The following is a 25095-nucleotide window of genomic DNA, read 5'->3' as shown; positions in this document are numbered from 1 at the left end:
TCTTTCTTCTGTGCTTTCCACCAGAAGGGTGATGAAATGGACCTTGTGTCCTTGTGTATTAATCACCCAACCGGGTATCTTTTTCCAGAGAGGGGTAAATAATGGCATTTTCCAGAACACAAGTCTCCGATTCACAGTACCGTCTGATGTTTTAAGCATGTTATTTATCCTTTAAGTAAGGCTGCTTTTTTGCATGAGGTAACTGCTGCAACCCGGTTTGAAAGATCAAGTTTTTTGTTTGTTTGTTTGTTTTTTGAGACGGAATTTAGCTCTTGTCGCCCGGCTGGAGTGCAATGGCGCGATCTCGGCTCACTGAATCAAGCGATTCTCCTGCCTCAGCCTCCTGAGTAGCTAGGATTACAGGCATGCGCCACCACGCCGGGCTAATTTTGTATTTTTAGTCGAGACGGGGTTTCACCATGTTGGCCAGGCTGGTCTTGAACTCCTAACCTCAGGTGATCCGCCCGTCTCGGCCTCCCAAGGTGCTGGGATTACAGGCGTGAGCCACCGCGCCCGGCCAGGATCAAGAATATTTAATAAATGATGATCACTTATTAAACAACAAGTAACATTTCAGAGCGTTAGAATACTGCATCTCACACGGTGCTGATCTCTTTCTGAGCTAGAAATTGACGAGAAACTCATTTTGCAAGACCTTGCCTGATTAATTATAAACCTGACAGTTGCATGGGATAAAGTGAGGGGTGGGGGAGGGGCCCAGGGTTACCCAGGGAATCAAGGGCGGGGCAAGGCCAAACTAATTCTGATTGGGCAATCATTCAACAAGGATCGTGCGTTAAGGAGTGAACCAGAAACCGCGTAGGGGGCGCGCCTGAGAGCCTGAAAACTTCCTGGTTAGCAAATACTGAGGTTGGAAAGGGCCTGAACTTGGCAGTCCATAGATCCAGGTCGAGTTCCGGTTTCCCTGCTTACGGATCGGGCGGCCTCCCTACGTTGCGATAACCTCTCTGAGCCCCCTTCCTTGCCGATTAAAGCGAGGGTGATCAAGTCTTGCAAGTTTTTGGAAAATGATTCTAACCCAATCTGTGGTGTAAAAAAGCAAACCACAACCACTCGGGGGCTTTTTTCACAGGGCAACACGTGGCTCCCAGTTCAGGTCCCGGGTTGGCGGGTGCAGGCACAGGCTCTGCCTCCCCCAAGGGGCAGACGGTCTGGAAGGAGGTGGCGACACCTGTCCGCACACACCTGAGCCTGCGGAGGAACCAGCGGGGCACAAAAGCGCTCCCCACCCCCACACAGCACCCAGCGCGCGCCTCTCACCACGCCCGAGGCTGTGCTCTGGAGATGCCTGCCTTGCCCTTTTCTTCCTGCAGTAGCCAGGCCTTTGCCATTTACTAGGCGCTTTCAGAATGTTCATTTCTCCGTAATTTCCACTGCTTGAAGGCTGCTCGAGGAACAGGAGCAGCGGCGAAACCCAGGTCTGTCGGTTTACGAGGTAAGGAAGGGTGGGGAATCCGACCACGAAGACTCCCAGTCAGCGCCGCGGGGGCGGCACCAGGCAGAGGTAGGGGTGGCCCGGCGCTGCCCTGGAGGGGGCTGGTCGTGCCGCCGGATTCCCGCGCGGGGCGGGGCTGCCCCGCCCTTGGCTCCGCCTCCGCCCCGTCCCCGCACACCTGGCCCGCAGGTAGCCGGCACCAGGAGCCTTAGAGAAGCTGTAGGGCCTGCTGGCCGCTCGTCCGCCTCGGGCCCGGGGGCTCCGCGCCTGGAGCTGCGCCGGCGGCAGCCATGGACCTGGGCCCCGGGGACGCGGCAGGAGGGGGACTGCTCGCGCCCCGGCCCCGCCGCCGCCGCTCCCTGCGCCGCCTGTTCAGCCGCTTCCTGCTGGCGCTGGGCAGCCGCTCACGCCCCGGGGACTCACCGCCCCGGCCCCAGCCGGGACACTGTGATGGCGACGGTGAGGGGGGCTTCGCCTGCGCCCCGGGCCCAGTTCCAGCGGCCCCCGGGAGCCCCGGGGAGGAACGCCCGCCCGGACCCCAGCCCCAGCTCCAGCTCCCCGCCGGCGATGGGGCGCGGCCGCCGGGCGCTCAGGGCTTGAAGAACCACGGCAACACCTGTTTCATGAACGCGGTGGTGCAGTGTCTCAGCAACACCGACCTGCTGGCCGAGTTCCTGGCGCTGGGGCGCTACCAGGCGGCGCCGGGCCGCGCCGAGGTCACCGAGCAGCTGGCGGCGCTGGTGCGCGCGCTCTGGACTCGCGAATACACGCCCCAACTTTCCGCGGAGTTCAAGGTAGGCAGCGCTGCGCCGCCGACCGCCCTGTCCCCCTGGTTTCGCCTCTTGAAAAGTGTGTGCACGATCAGGAAAGGGTTTTCTTGGGGCCTTCTTTAAATGCCGTTGACCAGTTCAGCCCCGGATTACCGGCTTTGTTTTGAGTCGATGTGTTACGCTGTCGCGTGCTTATGTTTTCTTTATAAATTAATTCTCCTAGGTATTTTGAGAGGGAGTGGGGTGAGCTGGCAGATTGCAGAGTAATCAGCGTTTTTGGATTCAACGAGCATTTGTTGAAGTATTGAAGGCTTGTGGGCCAGACAGTGTTCTAATGCCAGCTCTAGAGCTTCCAGTCTGGAATGATGTGGGGTAGGGAATGGGATGTTGAAGGCCAAGGCCTCAGAGGAAGGAGGTGATGCTTGCGTTGAGATCTGAATGATGAGAAGGATGCAGTCAGGGCAAGCTGTAGGACTAATCCAGGCAGGGGGAACAGCAAGTACAATTGCCATAGACCCGAAGGAGCTGAGTACTGGAGACATGGAAAGAAAACCAGTGGCGTTGGAGCTTAGGAGGCAGATGAGTTTCGCCAGATCACGTAAGACCTAGGAGGCAACGGTAAAGAGTTTGGATTTTATTCTAAGCCCAGTGGAATCTGACAACCTACAGGCCAGGTACCGTGCTGAGTGCCCAGCAAAGGCAGTGAGCGTGCTATTTTGGAGATAGCATCCTTTTGTTTAAGGCGCATTCAATCCCCTACAATGTATGAGCACGGGCTTGCATTTTATTGTCTGCAAGATCACGGTCTACTTACTCGGGTTGCTGCCGGGTCGTGAGGCTTTGTAAATTGTTTGTATCACTTCACCCGGGATTAAAACGGGGTGTTTGTTTGGGGTCCCAGTTGGATTAAAGCGTTCCTGATAATTGATGCACATGGCTTGCTTCCTGCAAAAAAAAAAAAAAAAAAAAAAAAAAAGAGAAAAAAAGAAGAAGAAACCCGCAGCTCTGGGCAGAGAACTGAAGCTCCCTACAGACTAGTGATTGTTGTTCTTGGGGGAGGGGGAAACCTGTCAGTGTTCATTCCACAAGCATCACCGCTCTTGAGTTTCAGCCTGAGAAAGCAGTGTTTGCCATGTGACCCATGAGATGCCAACCCCCACCTTCCTCCCTCCTGCGTCCATTAGTGAAGCACTGTTCTGCAGCAGCCAGTGGGTCAAATGGTTGTCACTAAATGTCTCTTTTTGATGACATTTGCTTTTTAAGAAAGAGGCAGTATAGTATAGTGGTTAAGAGCAAGGTCTCTGGAGTTTTGTGACCTTGAGCAAGTTACCAGATCTCTCTGTGCCGCAACTTTCTTCATCTTTAATATAGAACCATAATGGTACCTACCTCGTTATAGGGTTGTTGTATTAAATGAGTTCTATGTAGAATACAGTGCCAGCCCCACAGGAAATGTTCATTATTCTATCACGACACCTTCTCACCTGCAGAAACCTAGAGGAGGGAGGGAGGTAATCTTTATGTACATTTTCTCTTGCTAGATGCATTTCCATCCAGTTACCACAGCAATGGGAGAGGGCTGCAGTAGTTTGAAAACACTTTGAAATTGGCCGTGCGTGGTGGCTCACGCCTGTAATCCCAGCACTTTGGGAGGCCGAGGCGGGTGGATCACGAGGTCAGGAGATCGAGACCATCCTGGCTAACACGGTGAAACCCCGTCTCTACTAAAAATACAAAAAAAAAAAAAAAAAAAAAAAAAAAAAATTAGCCGGGCGTGGTGGCGGGCTCCTGTAGTCCCAGCTACTGGGGAGGCTGGGGCAGGAGAATGGCGTGAACCCGGGAGGCGGAGCTTGCAGTGAGCCGAGATTGCGCCACTGCACTCCAGCCTGGGCAACAGAGCGAGACTCCGTCTCAAAAAAGCAAAACAAAACAAAACAAAAAACTCCAAAATTAGTAATCACCCTCAATGACTCACCAGAATTTCCTATCTCTCTCCCGCTGTCAAATCCCCAGGGCCTGGGAGCTCCCAGTAAGCCTCAGGGAATTGAAGGATAATCAAGTTTGTAATATGTTAATGAGGGAGATACAATCTGGAATTTCCTGGGATTTTTGGGTAGTCAGCTTTGGAGGGAGGAGTGGAGGATCCCAGAGTCCAGGCTTTAAATATTATGGATTGAAATCTAGGTGAGCTCTTCTTATTTTACAGATGGGGAAACATTCGTTCAACAAATATTTATTGAATGTCCAGAGAGTAGACTAGGAATGCATGGAATGCATGATGAGTGATGAGTACAAACCCAGATTCTGGGGCTGCTCTCCAGGAGCTTATGGTCTAGAGGTAGAAATGGATGTTAATGAAATAATCACACAGGCACATGATTGGAACAGAAACATGTTAGAAAGGACAAATACAAGGTGCTATGACAGTTACAGCAGGAAAATGTGATTGGATTGGGGGAGATCCTGTGGGGTGGGCAGGGAAAGCTTCCCTGGAGAGGTAACCAACCGCTGAGTTGAATTTTGAAGGATTAGGTGTCAATGAAGGGCTTGGGAAGATGGGAGGGTGCATTCCAGGACCTGGGAACTGGAATGCCAACCAGGGAAGGAGGTGGGGCCGAGAGACCTTCAGTTCAATAAATGAATAAAAGCCCACTTGGCTGGGGAGGAAAGGCTGGAGAATTAGTTGCAGACACACCACACAAGGTTTTCTTAAGGAGTCTTGTCTTGTCTTTTCCTTTCTCTTTCTGTTTCTCTTTCTCTCTCTCTTTTCCTTCCTTCCTTCCTCTTTCTTTTTCTTTCTCTCTCTCTCTCCCACTCTTTCTGTCTCTCTCCCTCCCTCCTTTTCTTCCTTCCTTCCTTGCTCTCTCTCTCTCTTTAAGAGAGAGTGTCACTCTGTCACCAAGGCTGGAGTATAGTGGTGTCATCATAGCTCACTACAGTTTTCAATTCCTGGGCTCAAGCGATCCTCCTACCTCAGCCTTCTGACCAGCATGGTGAAACCTTGTCTCTACTAAAAATACAAAAATTAGCCGGGCGTGGTGGCGTGTGCCTGTAGTCCCAGCTACTCAGGAGGCTGAGACAGGCGAATTGCTTGAACCTGGGAGGCGGAGGTTGCAGTGAGCCGAGATTGTGCCACTGTACTCTGGCCTGGGTGACAGAGCGAGACTCCCTCTGAAAAACAGAAAGAAAAGTCCTGTCCGTGGTATTATCTAGAATTCTTTTCTTCTCTTTCTTTTTTTAAATTTTATATTTTTATTTTAGATTCAGTGGGTACAGGTGCAGGTTTGTTATAAGGGTGTATTGTGTGTTGCTGAGATTTGAGCTTCTCTTGACCCTGTCACCCAGATAGTGAACATAGTGCTCAATAGGAAGTTTTTCAGCCCTTGTCCCCCTGCCTCCCTCCTTCCTTTTGCAGTCCTCAGTGTCTATTGTTCCCTTCCTTATGTCCATGTGTACCCAAGATTTAGCTCCCCCTTATAGGTGAGAATATGCAATATTTGATTTTCTGTGCTTTTCTAATGATGTAATTAAATGTTGCACATTGTAAAAAAAAAAAAAAAAAAGTTAAAATGTAGAAAAAAAAGAGATCTGTAATTTTAACCCCTAGAGATAACCATTGTAAATATACTGATATGTTTCAAGGTATATACAAACAATTGAAAATTTTAGTTTTATATCCTGCTTTTCTCATTTAAGCATTGTTACAAGACATTTTCCTAGTCTTAATAATACACAACAATCATTAATAATTGTCTTTAACAATCAATATATTATTAAATTAACCAATTCTTTGTGGAGATCTATGGTTATATTAAAAATTTTAGCCATCCGGAATTTATATTAGCTTATGTGCTTAAGCATCAATTTTAGATCTACAGTGATATACTGGAGACATGGCTTTTTAAAAGCAAGGATGCCTTCTTCACCACTCTTATGTTTTGTAAGTTCTGGACAAAACAGTAAGACATAAAATGGAAATGGAGTTTCCATTTTCCAGTATTATACTGTATTGAAGTTTCTTGTATTTAAATCATTGTCCTCAGCTGTGATTATTCCCATAAGCTTAATTCCTACAAATGGAATTACATAGTCAAAGCAAAAGTATGACTGTTTTATTATCTTTCTATTTTTACTTTTTAAATAAACTTTATTGAGGTCTAAACTATATACAGTGAAATGTACCCATTATAAGCATAAAATTTAGGAAGTTTTAACAAATGTGTGAACCTGTGTAGTCACCATCTTACTTTTAAATATTGAGTTTTTGTTGTTGTGGTGGTGGTGGAGACAGAGTCTCACTCTGTCGCCCAGGCTGGAGTGCAGGGGCGCTATCTCGGCTCACTGCAACCTCCACTTTCTGGGTTCAGGCGATTCTCCTGCCTCAGCCTCCCAAGTAGCTGGGATTACAGACATGCACCACCATGCCCAGCTATTTTTTGTATTTTTAGTAGACACGGGGTTTCGCCATGTTGGCCGTGCTGGTCTCAAACTCCTGACCCCAAGTGATCCACCTGCCTCGGCCTCTCATTACAGGTATGAGCCACCATGCCCGGCCAACATACCTACGTTTTTGTGGTGAGAACATTTACGATCTATTCCCTTGGCAATTTTCAAGTATATAATATATTAACTGTAATCACCAGGCTGTATAATAAATCTTCATCCCTTATTATTAATTTATTGAACAAAAAGAAATAGCATATTTTTAAAAATTTTAATAGGTTTTTGGGGAACAGGCAGTATTTGGTTACATGGATAAGTTCTTTAGTGGTGATTTCAGAGACTTTGGTGCACCCGAGCAATGGACACTGGACCCAGCGTGCAGTCTTTCATCCTTCACCCGTCTCCTACTCTTCCCCTCGAGTCACCAAAGTTCATTATATTGCTCTTGTGCCTTTGCATCCTAAGAAATAACATCATCTTCTAAACTTCCAAAAATAGTTTTTAATTTTTATTTCTTTGATTAGGAGCGAGGTGGATGATTTTTCCATGTTTCTTTACTAGTTGCAAGTCTCCTCTTGGAATCAGCTGTTCGAGGTTTTTTTGTTTGTTTGTTTGTTTGTTTTTTGTTTTTTATTTGAGACAGAGTCTCACTCTGTCACCCAGGCTGGAGTGTGGCAGTGGTGCAATCTTGGCTCACTGCAACCTCTGCCTCCCGAGTTCAAGCAATTCTCCTGTCTCAGCCTTCCGAGTAGCTGGGACTACAGGCGCGTGCCACCATGCCTGGCTAATTTTTGTATTTGTAGTAGAGACAGGGTTTCACCATGTTGGCCAGGCTTGTCTTGAACTCCTGACCTGTGAGCCACTTTACCCAGCCCATCTGCTCAATGTTCTTATGCATCTATCTATTCTGCTTTGGTCTCAATGTTTTTATGTTTCTGTAAGTTCCTTAGTTCTTGTCATATTTGCTACAAATATTTTCTCAAAACTGTCTCCTTCTTCTCCCACCCCAATATTGGAAGATTTCGATTTATTTATATCAGACATTATGATAAATATTTGATTTTGCGTACCAGATTTTCTATGGTTATATTAAAAATTTTAGCCATCCGGAATTTATATTAGCTTATGTGCTTAAGCATCAATTTTAGATCTACAGTGATATACTGGAGACATGGCTTTTTAAAAATAAGGATGCCTTCTTCACCACTCTTGTGTTTTGGAAGTTCTGGACAAAATAGTAAGACATAAAATGGAAATGGAGTAAAAAATATTAGAAAGAAAATTGCTAAAATATGCTAGAAATCCTTATTTTAGCTTTATTACTGTCACTCATGATACCAGATAGAAGGTAGAAAATCAAAGGAATAATCATTTAGAACATATAAAATTAGATTTGTATTCAGAAAACAACCAGAAATATGAAATAACTAGGAATAATTTTAATAAGAAATGTTAAAAATTATCAATGTTTGGGAAATAAAACATACATACAGATAGAGTTATGCCATGTTGAAGGAGAGAAATAACCAAATCTAGGGCTGAGCACAGTGGCTCATGCCTGTAATCCTAGCACTTTGAGAGGCCGAGATGGGAGGACCGCTTGAGGCCAGGAGTTCAAGACCAGCCTGGTCAACACAGCAAGCCCTTAGTGCAAAAAAAAAAAAAAAAGAAAAGAAAGAAAAAAAAAGATGTGAGACAAGTAACCAAATATTGCAGTTCATTCTTCCCAAGCTAGTTAACTGTTTGGGAACTGCTTTGTGCAGTTCTAGTTATGTTTCCATAGACTTTCTTTTTTTTTTTTTCCTTCTTTTTTTAAGATGGAGTCTCGCTCTGTTGCCCAGGCTGGAGTGCAGTGGCACCATCTCGGCTCACTGCAAGCTCCGCCTCCCGGGTTCAAGTGATTCTCCTGTCTCGGCCTCCCGAGTAGCTGGGACTACAGGTGCCCGCCACCACGCCCGGCTAAGTTTTTGTATTTTTAGTAGAGACGGGGTTTCACCTTGGTAGCCAGGATGGGTTCAATCTCCTGACCTCGTTTCCTGCCTGCCTTGGCTCCCCACAATGCTGGGATTATAGGTGTGAGCCACCACCCCTGGCCTGTTTCCATAGACTTTCTAGGGGAATGTCTTCTGTATTCATCAATAGGTTATTAAAAAAAAATTCCGAGAAATACCTGCCAAATACTTTATAACTGGAAAAAGACAAAGAACAATGTTCACTGTTAAAAAACTTTGTCATTTACAAATGAAAATAAAACAATTGCTCACGATCCCATTATTCTATGATAACCATTTGCTACTATTTTGCCATGTATTTTCTGCTCTTTTATTTTTCTATCTATAAATATATACATAAAACAATCTCAAATATGTATTTTTGCATTTTTTCTTCTATGACCAGATTATTATTTTCTTTATCATTTGTATTTCATCAGTCATAAATTTTAAGGCCATCTGAATATGTCATAAGTTTTCACCCAGATAACTTTGATATATACAGACATCTCTGCTTGTATCTCTCATTTCCTAAGGCAAAATCGCCAAAAGTGGAATTGCTGTTTATGGAGAGGGACATTTTTAAGGCCCTATCTTGTCTTGCTTCTTGAAGTTGTCACCTGCTTTCTGAAAAGGTTGTCAGGTACTATAGCCAGGCTAAGATGAAGAGTGTCAGGCTTAAAAGATCTTCATGATTAACTGGAGAGGAATGGATTTCACATGGAAGGAAGAACAAAAGCAAAGGTCTTAGCCAGGCGCAGTGGCTCACACCTGTAATCCCAGCACTTTGGGAGGCCGAGGCGGGTGGATCACCTGAGGTCAGGAGTTCAAGACCAGCCTGGCCAACATGGCGAAACCCCATCTTTACTAAAAATTCAAAAATTAGCCAGGTGTGGTGGCAGGCCCCTGTAATCCCAGCTACTCAGGGGGCTGAGGCAGGAGAATCATTTGAACCCAGGAGACCAAGGTTGCAGTGAGCCAAGGTCGTGCCATTGCACTCCAGCTGGGCAACAAGAGCAAAACTCCATTTCAAAAAAAGAAAAGAAAAAAAAAAAGTAAAGGTCTAGACTGTAGAAGTAGGAAAGCGTGTTTGGGGCAGCTAGGTGGATTACTTACCTGGAGCTTTGAAACATGGAATGATATGGTTTGAGGCTGAACGACAGAGGGTGCTTGGACTATTTGGTGGTGAGCAGGAGAGTAAGGAACGATTTAGAGTCAGACAGAGCATGACAATATTCAGCTGAGCTATAGGAAAATTGGTCTGGTCTACCATGAAGTCAGTGGGTTGGCAAGGGGATAACCTAGGGGCTGGGTCCCTCCTTAGGTAGATATTGTTGTCTGGGTCAGCTGTAGGTGAAACTCAACAGTTGGAATGAGACTCTTCTATAGGGGAAGGGTGGAGACATTTGGGAACCAGCATCCAGAATGCTTAACAGCTGACCGATATGAAGGAGAACCTGAAAGATGACACCTACATTAAAAGGATGAGCTGGTTTTAGAGATTTTGAGTTGGAAGGGCCGCCTGCTCACCCAGAAGAGAATGTTGGTACAAGAAGATAGGTTTGAGGGTTGTTTGGGGGTAGGGTTGCCAGATGAAAAATATTTACCATGCCCAGCTGACTTTTAATTGCAGATAAAAAATGAATAACTTTTTAGTGTAAATACGTCCCAAATATTGCATGGGACATATTTCTACTAAAAACATATTCATTGTTTATGTGAAATTCAAATCTATCTGAGCATCTTGTATTTTTATTTACTAAATCTGGTAGCCCTACTTGGGAATCAACATGCAGAGAAGCCTGGGGGAAGAATCCAAACTAATGTGATTGACGTAAAGGCTCAGAGCTACACTTGGGGAGGCCGAGGTGGGCGGGATCACCTGAAATCAGGAGTTCGAGATCAGCCTGGACAACATGGTGAAACCTCATCTCTCCTGAAAATACAAACATTAGCTGGGTGTGGTGGCAGGTGCCTGTAATCCCAGCTACTTGGGAGGCTGAGGCAGGAGAATCACTTGAACCCATAGGTGGAGGTTGCAGTGAGCTGAGATGATGCCATTGCACTCTAGCCTGGGCAACAAGAGTGAAACACTGTCTTAAAAAAAAAAAAAAAAGACTCAGAACCAGCATTTCAGTTAATTAAATCTTGCATTTTTGCTTTGTCTCATCCTAAAATCTCCTTTATTTTTAGTTTTATTTTTTTGAGACAGAGTCTCACTGTGTCACCCAGGCTGGAGTACAGTGGTGCAATCTCTCCTCACTGCAACCTCTACCTCCCGGGTTCAAGCGATTCTCCTGCCTCAGTCTCCCAAGTAGCTGGGGTTTCAGATGTGCACCACCACGCCCAGCTAATTTTTGTATTTGTAATATAGACAGGGTTTCACTATATTGGCTTGGCTGGTGTCAAACTCCTGACTTTAAGTGATCCATCCGCCTTGGCCTCCCAAATTGTTGGGATTACAGGCATGAGCCACTGCACCTGGCCTCTAAAGTCTCCTTTAAATCTCAAGGGAAAATTAAAAGAAAGAAAGGAATAAAAAAAAAAAAAAAAAGCCCAGACTGCCTGATTTGATTGGCAGTGGTAAGGATTGTCCTGGTCCTCAGTCTTATTAAGACCAGTCCCTTTGGTAGGCATGAACAGAGAACAGACCTGTGTGGGACGAGACTGGAGGCTTGGCTCTGCAGTCTAAGAGTGGGTCCCACGGCCATCACGTGCTGTGTGCATGTGCATGTGTGGACACACAGACAAGTGATTTGCTTACACCCAGATGCCCACATGCTCACACATGTATAGCAAAAGTCCCTGGAAAGATGCTGAAGGAACTGCTAAAAGTGGCTGTGCCCTGAGAAGGGGTACCACGGGATGAAGGCCAGGTAGAAGGAAGACTTCATTATCATCCTTTTTTTATTGAATTATTGTTTTTTAGTATGTGCATATATTACTCTTTGCAATAAACTTTTAAAAAGTTGGAATGTGCATTTATGCAGAAAATGACAAAGGTGCTACACAATTTAACAGAAGGACAGCGCAAGGGGTACCAGGAATGCAAACACCATGAGGGCAGTGAGATGAAGAACCTGTTGAAGAAACAGATGTTCATCTTCAACAGTGCAAACAGATGAAGATCTGTTTTGTTCACTGTTGTATCCCCGGTCCCTAGAATAGTGCCTGGCGTGTGGTTGGCACTCAATGCATATTTATCAAAGGAGTGAAGGGCTGGGTCAGCCATTTGATGCCCTGACCACAGAAACAAGTTTGTATCCTTAAATTTCATACATATTAGAAAGAGGCAGTAGAGGAGCTACATGCATGGTGTGTAAGGAAATCAACTTCACTACAAATGTGGGTATTCTGAAAGAAGAAAGAGTTGAAGCTATGAGAATGAATGAAATCAGCGAGGGAGAGCAAGTAGGGCTAGAAGGCTGTTCACCGTCTAGGTGAACAGAGAGAGACAGCGTGAGAATAGACCAATGGAGGGAAGATTAGTGGAGCATCATACCCCAGCAGTCACAGGAAGAGAGCTTCAGTGGGTCAGATGGTCAACAGTATCAAAATATTCAACAGAGACCACTCTGTGGGTTTTCAAATGATAGGATACACATCAGCAGTCCTCTGGGAAGAAAATGTCTTCTCCCATATACAGAGACCCTCATACCATTTGGGGACATTGCCCCAAAAGGACGGGCTTTGGCGTGAAAGAACATTTCTACCCCGGCTGTTTGTGTGCTGTTATCCCAGGTCAGGGCTGAATAATGACCACTTGGTAGACCTGGTGCTCATAGAGCCTTCATTTGGTTGTATAAGGGGCCAAATTCACCTCTGGATTTCCTTTTTTCCTTTCAGAATGCAGTTTCCAAGTACGGCTCTCAGTTCCAAGGCAATTCCCAGCACGACGCCCTGGAATTCCTGCTCTGGTTGCTGGATCGTGTACATGAGGACCTGGAGGGTTCATCCCGAGGGCCGGTGTCGGAGAAGGTCGGTCACTTTCAAAACAACATAATGTACTGGGTTTTCTTTTTTTCTTTTAAATATTGACTCAGCTCCTCAAAACTGAATCTTGAAATTGAGATTCTTAGATTCCTATATAGTCTGGCTACTATATCCACAGTCTGTTCCCTGCTTCCTTCTCTTAGCTGTGTTTGTTTTACACAAGGCGTTTCCTTCCATTCCAGTATTTCTCATTCTCTTTGTCCCAGTGATATAATGAATAGAGTTTCATTTTGGCTCAAAATATGAAAAGTCTTTTCTTTGGTTTGTATTCCGTACATTAGTGTGGTCATCCAAGGCCATGAGTACCGTTCCTTATTATTTGCAGATGGTACCATTTGAACTCTACCATTGCTTTCTCAGTTATGTATTCTACAGAGTACCAACTGTTAAACTTTTCCTCTCACGACACAGGATGGATGATTTTTACACATGTGCATTTAGCATCCCCAGGTTTTGATGGAACCCCAAACCTTTCAGAGGAGGAAAGCACTACAATCATTTGTCATAAGCACAGCTAATTGATACATCAGGTGCAGTCTTTATGGACTTTGCTCAATGATGGCTTATGCTCTAATGCTAGTCCTTTATCTTGTACTTAAGAAAGTGAAAGTGAATGAAGTTACTATATTATGAAAGCATTCATCCATTCTCACACTGCTATAAAGAAATACCTGAGGCCGGGTGCGGTGACTCACGCCTGTAATCCCAGCACTTTGGAAGGCTGAGGCAGGTAGATCACTTGAGGTCAGGAGTTCAAGACCAGCCCGGCCAAGATGGCGAAACCCCATCTCTATTAATAATATAAAAATGAGCCAGGTGTGGTGGCATGCTCCTGTAATCTCAGCTACTCGGGAGGCTGAGGCAGGAGAATCCTTTGAATGTGGGAGGTGGAGTGAGCTGAGAACGCACCGTTGCACTCCAGCCTGGGTGACATAGTGAAACTCCGTCTCAAAAAAAAAAAGAAAAGAAAAAAAAGGAGACATACCTGAGACTGGGTAATTTATAAGGGAAAGAGATTTAATTGACTTACAGTTCCACATGGCTGGGGAGGCCTCAGGAAACTTACAATCATGGTGGAAGGAGAAGTACGTACCTCCTTCACAAGGTGGCAGGAAAGAGAGAGTGAGGGGGAACAGCCCTTATAAAACCATCAGATCTCAGGAGAACTCACTCACAATCATAAGAACAGCATGGGGGAAACTGCCTCCATGATCCTATCACCTCCCACCAGGCCCTCCCTCCACATGTGGGGATTATGGGGATTATAATTTGAGATGAGATTTGGGTGGGGACACAGAGCCAAACCATGTCAATGAGTGAGCAAAGTTATTTTAACAACATCTGTGAATAATCTGCTGTAATAGAAGTTTCATGAGCTTTGATAATTCCATATCGATGAGTGAGCAAAGTTATTTTAACAACATCCACGAATAATCTGCTGTAATAGAAATAAAGTTTCATGAGCTTTGATAATTAATCAATAACACATACCTTTTGATGTAGCACATGGCTGATCCGGTTGCAGCCATGAGAATTGTTTTACCAGTTTTTTGGTTTTGTTTTAAATCTGGAAACATTATTCTCATTCTTTTCATTAATCAAATAAAAAAACCCTTGGAAAGTGCTTAGATCTTTCAACCGTCACCTTCCCATCCCTTCAAGTGTTTGCTTGGAGCCCGTCATTCTAGCGTAATAAAGAATGAATGGTGCAGGAAGCTTAGTCTTTTTTTTCCTTAAATTTGTCTGTTTCCTTTATGTTTTCCAACTGTTACCTTTCTATTTTTTTTCTCACTTAAAATGTCAACTTACAACTTTAAGAAAAGGAGAACATAACTATATATGTTCCATGTATCAGAGAGATTGGGTAACCTTCTAAAGCCGCACAGCTAAGTAAAGGACAGAGTCAGGATTCAAGCCCGGGCGGGGAGGGGGCGGGGTCTGGTTTGAAAACCTATTTTCATATTTTAAAAATAATCACCCCAGTCATTCCCAAAACATACAAATGAAACAAAGCAAACAATCACCACAGTAAAACCTGGGAGGACCACACATTCAAAAGTCATGGTGGTTTCTCTGGGTTTTGAGATTAGGGGTGATTTCTTTTACTTACCATGATTTCCTGTTTATCTTATTCTGACCCCTTTTCGTTGTGACAGAAATTTAACCTAGTCTCACTTGAGGAAAGGGCATTTATTGACTTTTATAACTTGTGAGTCCAAGGGTCAAACCAGCTTCAGGTAGGGCTGGATCCAGGGACTCAGATCACGTCAACAGGTCTTTGACTATGTCTCTATCCCTTGTCTCTGGCTCCATTTTCAGACTGTCTCTGCCCAGATGGTAACAAGATGGCCTTCTGCAATGCTCATGTAGTCTTTAGAGCTTGGGATTCCAGAAAAAGCCCAGGGAAGAGTCCGATTGTCTCAGCTTGGTTCACATGTCCATTCCTGGGCATGTGGCCAGAAGAATGGAATATTCTAATTGGGTGCAGCTGGGTTGCATGCCTGTGGGGGTGAACGTGGGCCAAGGAGAGCTTTTATAGAAATGGAACAGTTTGCTTCCCCAAAGAAAGGAATGCTGAGCAGATAAACATATGTCTACTATACTGTGTATTCCACAAGTTTATAGTGAACACATTTTGAAATCAGAAGGATATATTTTTTAAAAAGATACTGTTTATCGAATGTTTGTTATGTGCCGGGGTGTAACTTGATGCTTTGCACAATTTATTTCTCTACCTGACACAGAGTAGACAATAAACTCTTGAAGTGATTGACTAAATTAGTTATCATGCTCTACTATTAAAAGGATAACTCCTGATATTCAGAGAAGGACTGTGTGGTAGATAGAGCTCCCTCTCCCCTCTCCCCTCTCCCCTCTCCCCTCTCCCCTCTCCCCTCTCCCCTCCCCCCTCCCCCCTCCCCCCTCTCCCCTCTCCCCTCTTCCCTCTCCCCTGTCCCCTCTCCCCTCTTTCCACGGTCTCCCTCTGATGCCGAGCAGAAGCTGGACGGTACTGCTGCCATCTCAGCTCACTGCAACCTCCCTGCCCGATTCTCCTGCCTCAGCCTGCCGAGTGCCTGCGATTGCAGGCGTGCGCCGCCACGCCTGACTGGTTTTCGTATTTTTTTGGTGGAGACTGGGTTTCGATGTGTCGGCTGGGCTGGTCTCCAGCTCCTAACCGCGAGTGATCCGCCAGCCTCGGCCTCCCGAGGTGCCGGGATTGCAGACGGAGTCTCGTTAACTCAGTGCTCAATGGCGCCCAGGCTGGAGTGCAGTGGCGTGATCTCGGCTCGCTACAACCACCTCCCAGCCGCCTGCCTTGGCCTCCCTAAGTGCCGAGATTGCAGCCTCTGCCTGGCAGCCACCCCGTCTGGGAAGTGAGGAGCGTCTCCGCCTGACTGCCCATCGTCTGGGATGTGAGGAGCCCCTCTGCCTGGCTGCCCAGTCTGGAAAGTGAGGAGCGTCTCTGCCCGGCCGCCATCCCATCTAGGAAGTGAGGAGCGCCTCTTCCCGGCCGCCATCACATCTGGGAAGTGAGGAGCGTTTCTGCCCGGCCGCCCATCGTCTGAGATGTGGGGAGCACCTCTGCCCTGCCGCCCCGTCCGGGATGTGAGGAGTGTCTCTGCCCGGCCGCCCTGTCTGAGAAGTGAGGAGACCCTCTGCCTGGCAACCGCCCCGTCTGAGAAGTGAGGAGCCCCTCCGCCCGGCAGCCACCCCGTCTGAGAAGTGAGGAGCGTCCTCCCTCCTCGTCTGGGAGGGAGGTGGGGGGGTCAGCCCCCCGCCCGGCCAGCCGCCCCGACCGGGAGGTGAGGGGCACCTCTGCCCGGCCGCCCCTACCGGGAAGTGAGGAGCCCCTCTGCCCGGCCAGCCGCCTCGTCCGGGAGGGAGGTGGGGGGGTCAGCCCCCCGCCTGGCCAGCCGCCCCGTCCGGGAGGCGAGGGGTGCCTCTGCCCGGCCGCCCCTACTGGGAAGTGAGGAGCCCCTCTGCCCGGCCAGCCGCCCCGTCCGGGAGGGAGGTGGGGGGGTCAGCCCCCCTCCCGGCCAGCCGCCCCATCCGGGAGGGAGGTGGGGGGGTCAGCCCCCCGCCCGGCCAGCTGCCCCGACCGGGAGGTGAGGGGCACCTCTGCCCGGCCGCCCCTACCGGGAAGTGAGGAGCCCCTCTGCCCGGCCAGCCGCCTCGTCCGGGAGGGAGGTGGGGGGGTCAGCCCCCCGCCTGGCCAGCCGCCCCGTCCGGGAGGCGAGGGGTGCCTCTGCCCGGCCGCCCCTACTGGGAAGTGAGGAGCCCCTCTGCCCGGCCAGCCGCCCCGTCCGGGAGGGAGGTGGGGGGGTCAGCCCCCCTCCCGGCCAGCCGCCCCATCCGGGAGGGAGGTGGGGGGGTCAGCCCCCCGCCCGGCCAGCCGCCCCGTCCGGGAGGGAGGTGGGGGGGTCAGCCCCCCACCCGGCCAGCCGCCCCGTCCGGGAGGGAGGTGGGGGGTCAGCCCCCCGCCCGGCCAGCTGCCCCGTCCGGGAGGGAGGTGGGGGGGTCAGCCCCCCGCCCGGCCAGCCGCCCCGTCCGGGAGGGAGGTGGGGGGGTCAGCCCCCTGCCCGGCCAGCCGCCCCGTCCGGGAGGGAGGTGGGGGGATCAGCCCCCCGCCCGGCCAGCCGCCCTGTCCGGGAGGTGAGGGGCGCCTCTGCCCGGCCGCCCCTACCGGGAAGTGAGGAGCCCCTCTGCCCGGCCAGCCGCCCCCTCCGGGAGGGAGGTGGGGGGGGTCAGCCCCCCGCCGGGCCAGCCGCCCCGTCGGGGAAGTGAGGGGCGCCTCTGCCCGGCCGCCCCTACTGGGAAGTGAGGAGCCCCTCTGCCCGGCCAGCCGCCCTGTCCGGGAGGGAGGTGGGGGGTCAGCCCCCCGCCCGGCCAGCCGCCCCGTCCGGGAGGGAGGTGGGGGGGGTCAGCCCCCCGCCTGGCCAGCCGCCCCGTCCGGGAGGTGAGGGGCGCCTCTGCCCGGCCGCCCCTACTGGGAAGTGAGGAGCTCCTCTGCCCGGCCACCACCCCATCTGGGAGGTGTACTCAACAGCTCATTGAGAACGGGCCATGAAGACAATGGCGGTTTTGTGGAATAGAAAGGGGGGAAAGGTGGGGAAAAGATTGAGAAATCGGATGGTTGCTGTGTCTGTGTAGAAAGAGGTAGACATGGGAGACTTTTTGTTCTGTACTAAGAAAAATTCTTCTGCCTTGGGATCCTGTTGATCTGTGACCTTACCCCCAACCCTGTGCTCTCTGAAACATGTGCTGTGTCCACTCAGGGTTGAATGGATTAAGGGCGGTGCAAGATGTGCTTTGTTAAACAGATGCTTGAAGGCAGCATGTTCGTTAAGAGTCATCACCACTCCTTAATCTCAAGTACCCAGGGACACAAACACTGCGGAAGGCCGCAGGGTCCTCTGCCTAGGAAAACCAGAGAACTTTGTTCACTTGTTTATCTGCTGACCTTCCCTCCACTATTGTCCTGTGACCCTGCCAAATCCCCCTCTGCGAGAAACACCCAAGAATGATCAATAAAAAAGAAAAATAAATAAAAATAAAAAATAAAAGGATAACTCCTATTTTACAGTTAATGGAAATTTAGGTTAAGTTGCTCAAGGTCACTCAACTTCTACTTGGTGGAGATAGAATTGAACCTGGCTCTGTCTATTTCAAAGCCAGTGTGCTGGATTCCTTTTCCTAAAGCTTTCCTCATGCTTTCTCAATTTCCCATGGCGGGAGAGAGGAGACTTAGAAATAGGTGGTACCTCTTTCTGCTGGCTGCATAGGAAAAGCCCTCTTATCCTGTTTTTTTACCCTCTCCTTTCCCTGGCTGTACCAGGCAGGTCTTCCTACTTGTAAGGTAGGTGGGATAGATAGCCTTTCAATTTTCCTTTTCTATCTCTTGGTAGCAGGAAAAGGCATTGATTGGGCTTAAGGGTGGAGAAGATCCCCGAGAGGTTAAGTAAGTTGCCCCAAGTCACACAGTTATTAAGTGAGAGAACTAGGACCCAAATCCAGCAAACTCAACTCTGTAACAGGGTTCCTTAACTTCAACACTGTTGGATGTTTGTGGCCTTTTGATTCTTTTCTGAGAACGGCTGTCCTGTTCATGGTAGCATTAATAGATGCCAGTCTAGTAGGCATCTAGACTAGGCATTTGACTATTTGTGATAGCCAAAAATGTCTTCAGAGATTGCCAAATGTCCCCTGGGATAGGAATGGGGATGGTGACAAAATCACCATTCCCCTAACCCAGTTGAGAGCTACTGCTCTAGAACCTTTGTTTCTTGCTGTGGTGCAGCACCCCCAGACCTTTCTTTAAGATAATATTGTGTTTATTTAAGCCAAGAAGGCCTGGCAATAATTCTTTTTTTTTGAGATGGAGTCTTGCTCTGTTGCCCAGGTTGGAGTGCAGTGGCGTGATCTTGGCTCACCACAGTCTCCACCTCCCAGGTTCAAGAGATTCTCCTGCCTCAGCCTCCTGAGTAGCTGGAACTACAGGCGTGTGCCACCATGCCTGGCTAATTTTTGTATTTTTGGTAGAGACAGGGTTTCGCTATGTTGGCCAGGCTGGCCTCGAACTCCTGACCTCGTGATCCGCCTGCCTTGGCCTCCCAAAGTGCTGAGATTACAAGCGTAGCCACCACGCCCGACCAATAATTCTTTTTAACAACTTCAAGACGCAAGTAAAAGCAGCCATAATTGGTTTTCCAATTTTGAATATGTCCCATTGCAATATACTCCACACCACCACTAGATAGAAAGGAAATAAGAGCTTGTCCCTCTTCTGCTTAAATTCCCCCACTGGATTCCAATAGCATGTAGAACAAAATTCAGACTCCTATGTGACTGACAGGGCCCAGCCTGATTCCAGACCCCTCTGCCCCTCGCTCCCTGGCCTTGATCTCTCCAGCTGCTTCCTGTTCCTTAAGGGGCCAGGCATGTTAGGAGTAGACCAGCCAGGCAAGACCAGGGGGTGTCTATTGGCTAGAGAGAGGAGCTTACCCCGCCCTTGGTTTGACCTGATTGAAACCAGAAAAGATCTCTTTCTCTGTCTGGGGTCAAAGCCTCTCCTCAAATTTGCTCTCAGAAAATTGGGCTGCCTGCGGAGGACCGGCTGTGTACGCTTGAAGGTAGAGAACAGAGCTGTTGGGATTATCCGGCGTGAAACTTCATTTTCCCTTTCCTAGAAGGAAAGCCACTGTCCTCTGTGAAACTCTGATTTTTTTTCTCTTTGAGGTTATTTCTGTTTTTAAGACATAGGAAAGCTATGTAGCTAGATTTATTTGAAACTGGAATAAAAACCATAAGGGCCGCTTTCTTTTCTGTTAATTTACTGATCCTCAAATGTTTTCATCCTGCAAAGAGGGCACATTTTTATTACCCTGTTAGAAACCCTAACACAATCTTTTTGTCAGTTTGCTTTCCAGAAAATGCCACTCTTGCAGAATTAAGTAGGGGATGAGGCTGGGGAGAAGATAAGGAAGTTGACATATATTAAACACTGACTATGTGCAGGGAAGATACACAATACATGTCATCTCTTGGGATTTTGTTTATTTTTATTTATTTATTTTTTTGAGACAGGGCCTCACTCTGTTGCCCAGGCTGGAGTGCAGTGGAGTGATCATAGCTCACTGCAGTCTTGACCTCCTGGGCTCCAGCAATCCTCCTGCCTCAGCCCCCCACTAAGTAGCTGTGACTACAGGGATGCACCACCACACCTGGTTAATTTTTTAGTTTTGTGGAGACAAGGTCTCACTATGTTGTCCAGGCTGGTTTCAAACTCCTGGATTCAAGCAATCCTCCCACGTTGGCCTCCCAAAGTGCTGGGATTACAGGTGTGAGCCACCGTGCAGGTCATCCTTTGTGATTTTAATGGTAGTTCCATGAAATTGATGTGTTAGATGTAGAGTGAGACTCAGAGAGAGAGGCTGTCATTCAGCTAACAGAGCAGAGCCAGCGTGTTTGACCTCGTTGTCCATGCTTTGTGAATGACCCCCTGCTGCCCCTCACTCCAGCCTCTTTCAGGATTTTCTTTCTCCATGCCCTTCCCTGGGTGATCCTGTCCATAGCCTCTCCCAGTGCTGTTCAGTGTCATTGAACCCATGGAATTCTTGGGTTGCAAGCAACAGCAACCGACCTGAGCTGATTCCAACAAGAAGGGAACTTAGGAGGAGGCCAAGGAGCCCCACGCTCAATGACAGGGAAAGCTGAAGGACCAGCTTGGAACTGTCAAGAATCAGGCAGCTGTGAGGGTATCTCAGCAGCAGGAACTGCTCCATTCTCTTCCCTGGACAGCACAGCCCACAAAAATGTTTTCAGCCTTTGGCCACTCTGTTCATGATTCACGTTCAGAGTAGGAATATCTCAGTGTGGCTTGCTTGGGTCATGGGCCCATCCCTTGGTAGGTGAGGGCAGGACCCCTGATTAAAGAGCCCTCCCCATGCATGGACTGGATTCAGGGTTCCAAAACAGGGGTTGCTACTACCAAAGGAGGAGTAGTGGATACGGGGCAGTCAAAATAGGCTAGGGTCCGCTATGCATCCAAGTTACCTCCTCCAAGTGCCCTTCCCCTATTTGTCATGAATGTCTCTGCCTGGATATTGAGTCACCTCAAACCCAGCATGCCCATCCCAAACCCACGTCTCCTTTTGACTTTACCTCTCTGTGAATGGAACGGGGGTTCTCCAGGCACCAGACTGGATCCTTGGAGTTGATCATGTTCCTCCACTCCCACAGTCGGGGGCTGAGTGGTGAGCTACGTCCACAGGTGTCCTGAATCCATCCCTCCTTTTCATCTTCATGTCTCCTGTTCTACCTTATCCTGTTGTTTCCTGAACCCTTGAGCCTCCTAATCTGTGTCCTAACCTCCAAATTTATACTTCTTCATCTGGGAGTCAGTAGCTGCCAAGTTAAAGCATCTCTCCGAGCATGTTGCTACCATCTGAGTTCAAAACTCATCAGGTACTCCTCCTTGTGTGATAACAACTGCCACCTACACTGTGCTTTGTACCAGACATGGTTCTAAGTGTTTTGTATATATGATCTCTTTTTTTTTTTTGAGGCAGAGTCTTGATCTGTTGCCCAGGCTGGAGTGCAGTGGTGTGATCTCAGCTCACTGCAACCTCCGCCTCCTGGGGTCAAGCAATTCTCCTGCCTCAGCTTCCTGAGTAGCTGGGATTACAGGTGTGCACCACCACACCCGGCTAATTTTTGTATTTTTAGTAGAGACGGGATTTTACCATGTTGGCCAGGCTGGTCTCGAACTCCTGACCTCAAGTAATCCACTCACCTCGGCCTCCCAAAGTGCTGAGATTACAGGCATGAGCCACCGTATTCAGCCTTGTGTTTTATATATATAACTCTTTAAATACTCAGAGCATCCCCATCAGACAGGTACTGTCATTATCCCTTTATTATAGTTGAGAAATCATGGAGCAAAGAGATTAAGTAACTTTTTTAGCTGGATCAGAGCAGTCGAGTAACTTGTAGTCAAGTACCGATGTGGGGATTTGGATGTTCTTTTTTTTTTTTGAGATGGAGCCTTGCTCTGTCACCCAGGCTGGAATGCAGTGGTGTGATCTCAGCTCACTGAAAACTCTGCCTCCCAGGTTAAAGCGATTCTCCTGTCTTAGCCTCCCAAGTAGCTGGGATTACAGATGTGCGCCACCATGCCTGGCTAATTTATGTATTTTTGGTAGAGACGGGGTTTCACCGTGTTGGCCGGGCTGGTCTTGAACTCCTGACCTCAGGTGATCCACCCGCCTCAGCCTCCCGAAGTGCTGGAATTACAGGCGTGAGCCACTGCGCCCGCCCAGACATTCTTTTGTTTGTTTGTTTTTGTTTGTTTGTATTTTTGAGATGGAGTTTTGCTCTTGTTGCCCAGGCTGGAGTGCAGTGTCGTAATCTCGGCTCACTGCAACCTCTGCCTCCAGGGTTCAAGTGATTCTTCTGCCTCAGCCTCCTGAGTATGTGGGATTACAGGTGCCTGCCATCACGCCTGGCTTATTTTTTGTATTTTTGGTAGAGATGAGGTTTCGCCATATTGGCCAGGTTGGTCTTGAACTTCTGACCTCAGGTGATCCACCGGCCTCAGCCTCCAAAAGTGCTGGGATTACAGGTGTCAGCCACTGTGCCCAGCCTGATTTGGACATTCTTGACCCTGGTACCATGCTGTTCACTGAGCCAGGTAGTCTCTCTTAGGACATAGAAGCCCCCACCCACTGTGGCACCAGACTCACTTTCCAGCCCTGTTTTCTACTTCCCTTTGCACTTCCTGTATTCTAGGGAAACTGGGTGTCATAAAATATTAGGACATATAAGAATGACCATTTTGAGCACTCATAACTTGCCTCAATATTTTATTATGAAAAATTTCAAACATATGCAAAAGTTGAATTAATTATGCAGTAAACACTCCTCCCCATCACCTAGATTCTACAACTTACGTTGTACTAAATTTGCTTTATCACACATTTACCCATCTGTCTCTCTATCCACTCATTACTCATATCTTTTTTTCCCCTCATCTTATTTTCTTGGATGTACTTTGAAGTAAATTGCACACCTTACCCAAGACGCTTCACATATGTTTCTTTTGCCTGGTTCTGTCGTCTGCTTTCTAAAATCCTTCAACATTTACCCCTAATGTCACCCAGGTCTTTACGTACACCTCACTGCCTGCCTGTTCTTCTAAAGGTATATATAGACACATGCACGATGTATCTATGGTATTCAAGTTTCATGGTGGAAATGTTAGGAAAAATTGTCTAAAAAGACTCCATGGGGGGAGTGATGATGAAAAAGTTGAGAGGTGCTGCTCTAGGGCATATTTTATGTGGGGCCTTGCATAGATTTTTTTTTTTTTTTTTTGAGACGGAGTCTCGCTCTGTCACCCAGGCTGGAGTGCAGTGGCGCGATCTCGGCTCACTTCAAGCTCCGCCTCCCGGGGTCACGCCATTCTCCTGCCTCAGCCTCCCGAGTAGCTGGGACTACAGGTGCCCGCCACCACGCCCAGCTAATTTTTTATATTTTTAGTAGAGGTGGGGTTTCACCGTGTTAGCCAGGATGGTCTTGATCTCCTGACCTCGTGGTCCGCCCACCTCGGTCTCCCAAAGTGCTGGGATTACAGGCGTGAGCCACCGCGCCCAGTCAATATTTATATAGGTACGTTTATATTTTACTAAATAGCGTTATATTATGAGTGGCTTTGATTCTGGGATTGCCCTTAGGGACAGACCTCTTCCAGGGCAGAAATTTTGGCATAACAGGGCCTTAATCAAAATATTGTGTCCCATGTGTGGTAGGGAATGGGCAGGGGGTGAAGAATAAATTTAGGGAAACTAGAAAGGTCATATAACTCATTTTGGAAGGGGTAGGGGTCCAGAGGAGTTTGGTGGCATTAGGGCACACAGAAGCCCTGAGGTGAGATAGGCTAAAAAATGACCCCCAAAGATATGAGGTCCTAATCGCTGCATCTTGTAGATGTTGTCTGTATTAGTCTGTTTTCACACTGCTATAAAGGAATACCTGAGACTGGGTAACTTACAAAAGAAAGAGGTTTAATTGACTCACAGTTCCACATGACTGGGGAGGCCTCAGGAAACTTACAGTCATGGTGGAAGGGGAAGCAGGCACCGTCTTCACAAGGTGTCAGGAGAGAGAGGAGTGAGCAGCAAAGGGGGAAGCACCCCTTATAAAACCATCAGATCTCATGAGAACTCACTCACTAACACGAGAACAGCATGGCGGAACCGCCCCCATGATCCAATCACCTCCCACCAGGTCTCTCTCTAGACATGTGGGGATTGTGGGGATTACAATTGAAGATGAGATTTGGGTAGGGACACAGCCAAATTATATCATTACCTTCTATGGTAAAGACTTTGGAGATGTGATTAAGAATCTTGAGATGGGGTCATTAACCTGGATTATCCCAGTGGGCCCTAAATGCACTACCAGTGTTCTTGTGAAAGAGAAGCTGGGGGAGATTTGAGACACACACAGGAGAAAGCTATGTGAAGACAGAGCAGAGAGAGAGTTGAAGATGCTAGGCTTGAAAACTGGAGTGATGTGGTCACAAGCCAAGGAATGCCAGCAGCCACCAGAGTTGAAAGAGTCAAGGAACAGACTCTCATCTAGAGCCTCCGGAGGGAGTGCGGCCCTGCCAACACCTTGATTTCAGTGCAGTGATACTGATTTTGGATGTCTGCTCGTGAGAACTGTGAGAGAGTAAGCTATTGTTTACAGCCCCCAGTTTGTGATAATTTGCTGTCACAGCCACAGGAAACAAGGAAATGCAAGGGGAATGCAAAGGACAGCAGGAATGATGGACGGAGTGAAGGAAGCTTGTGTACCAAATTGAAAAACGAAAAGCCTCATTTGCCTGCAAAAGAGAATACTCATGTGAAACTGACTCCTGAGAAAATGTGGGCAGGAATGA

At 47.9% G+C, this 25095-nt stretch overlaps 1 protein-coding gene and 1 long non-coding RNA gene across 3 annotated transcripts in view; one reads left to right on the top strand and one right to left on the bottom strand.

The window, feature by feature from the left end:
* The first annotated feature begins 737 nt into the window (after positions 1-737).
* The window catches only part of USP43 (ubiquitin specific peptidase 43), an 87876-nt gene continuing 63518 nt past the window's right edge, over positions 738-25095 (top strand). For both annotated transcript variants that reach the window (XM_009432765.5, XM_511843.9), the window contains exons 1-2: positions 738-2250; positions 12507-12638. In XM_009432765.5, coding sequence (XP_009431040.1) covers positions 1747-2250; positions 12507-12638 — 636 coding nt within the window. In that variant the 5' untranslated portion in view covers positions 738-1746. The remainder of the gene's footprint in view (positions 2251-12506; positions 12639-25095) is intronic.
* On the bottom strand, positions 2014-4056 carry LOC104002921 (uncharacterized). The gene is made up of 3 exons (XR_675363.4): positions 3616-4056; positions 3041-3171; positions 2014-2831 (listed from the first exon to the last, which is right to left on the bottom strand). It is a non-coding gene; the product is annotated as an uncharacterized LOC104002921 (long non-coding RNA).

This window comes from Pan troglodytes, chromosome 19 (genome assembly GCF_028858775.2).
Source record: "Pan troglodytes isolate AG18354 chromosome 19, NHGRI_mPanTro3-v2.0_pri, whole genome shotgun sequence".
Classification (NCBI taxonomy): domain Eukaryota; kingdom Metazoa; phylum Chordata; class Mammalia; order Primates; family Hominidae; genus Pan; species Pan troglodytes.
Note: the sequence above shows the minus strand (reverse complement) of the source record. Positions and strands in the feature narration are given on the sequence as shown.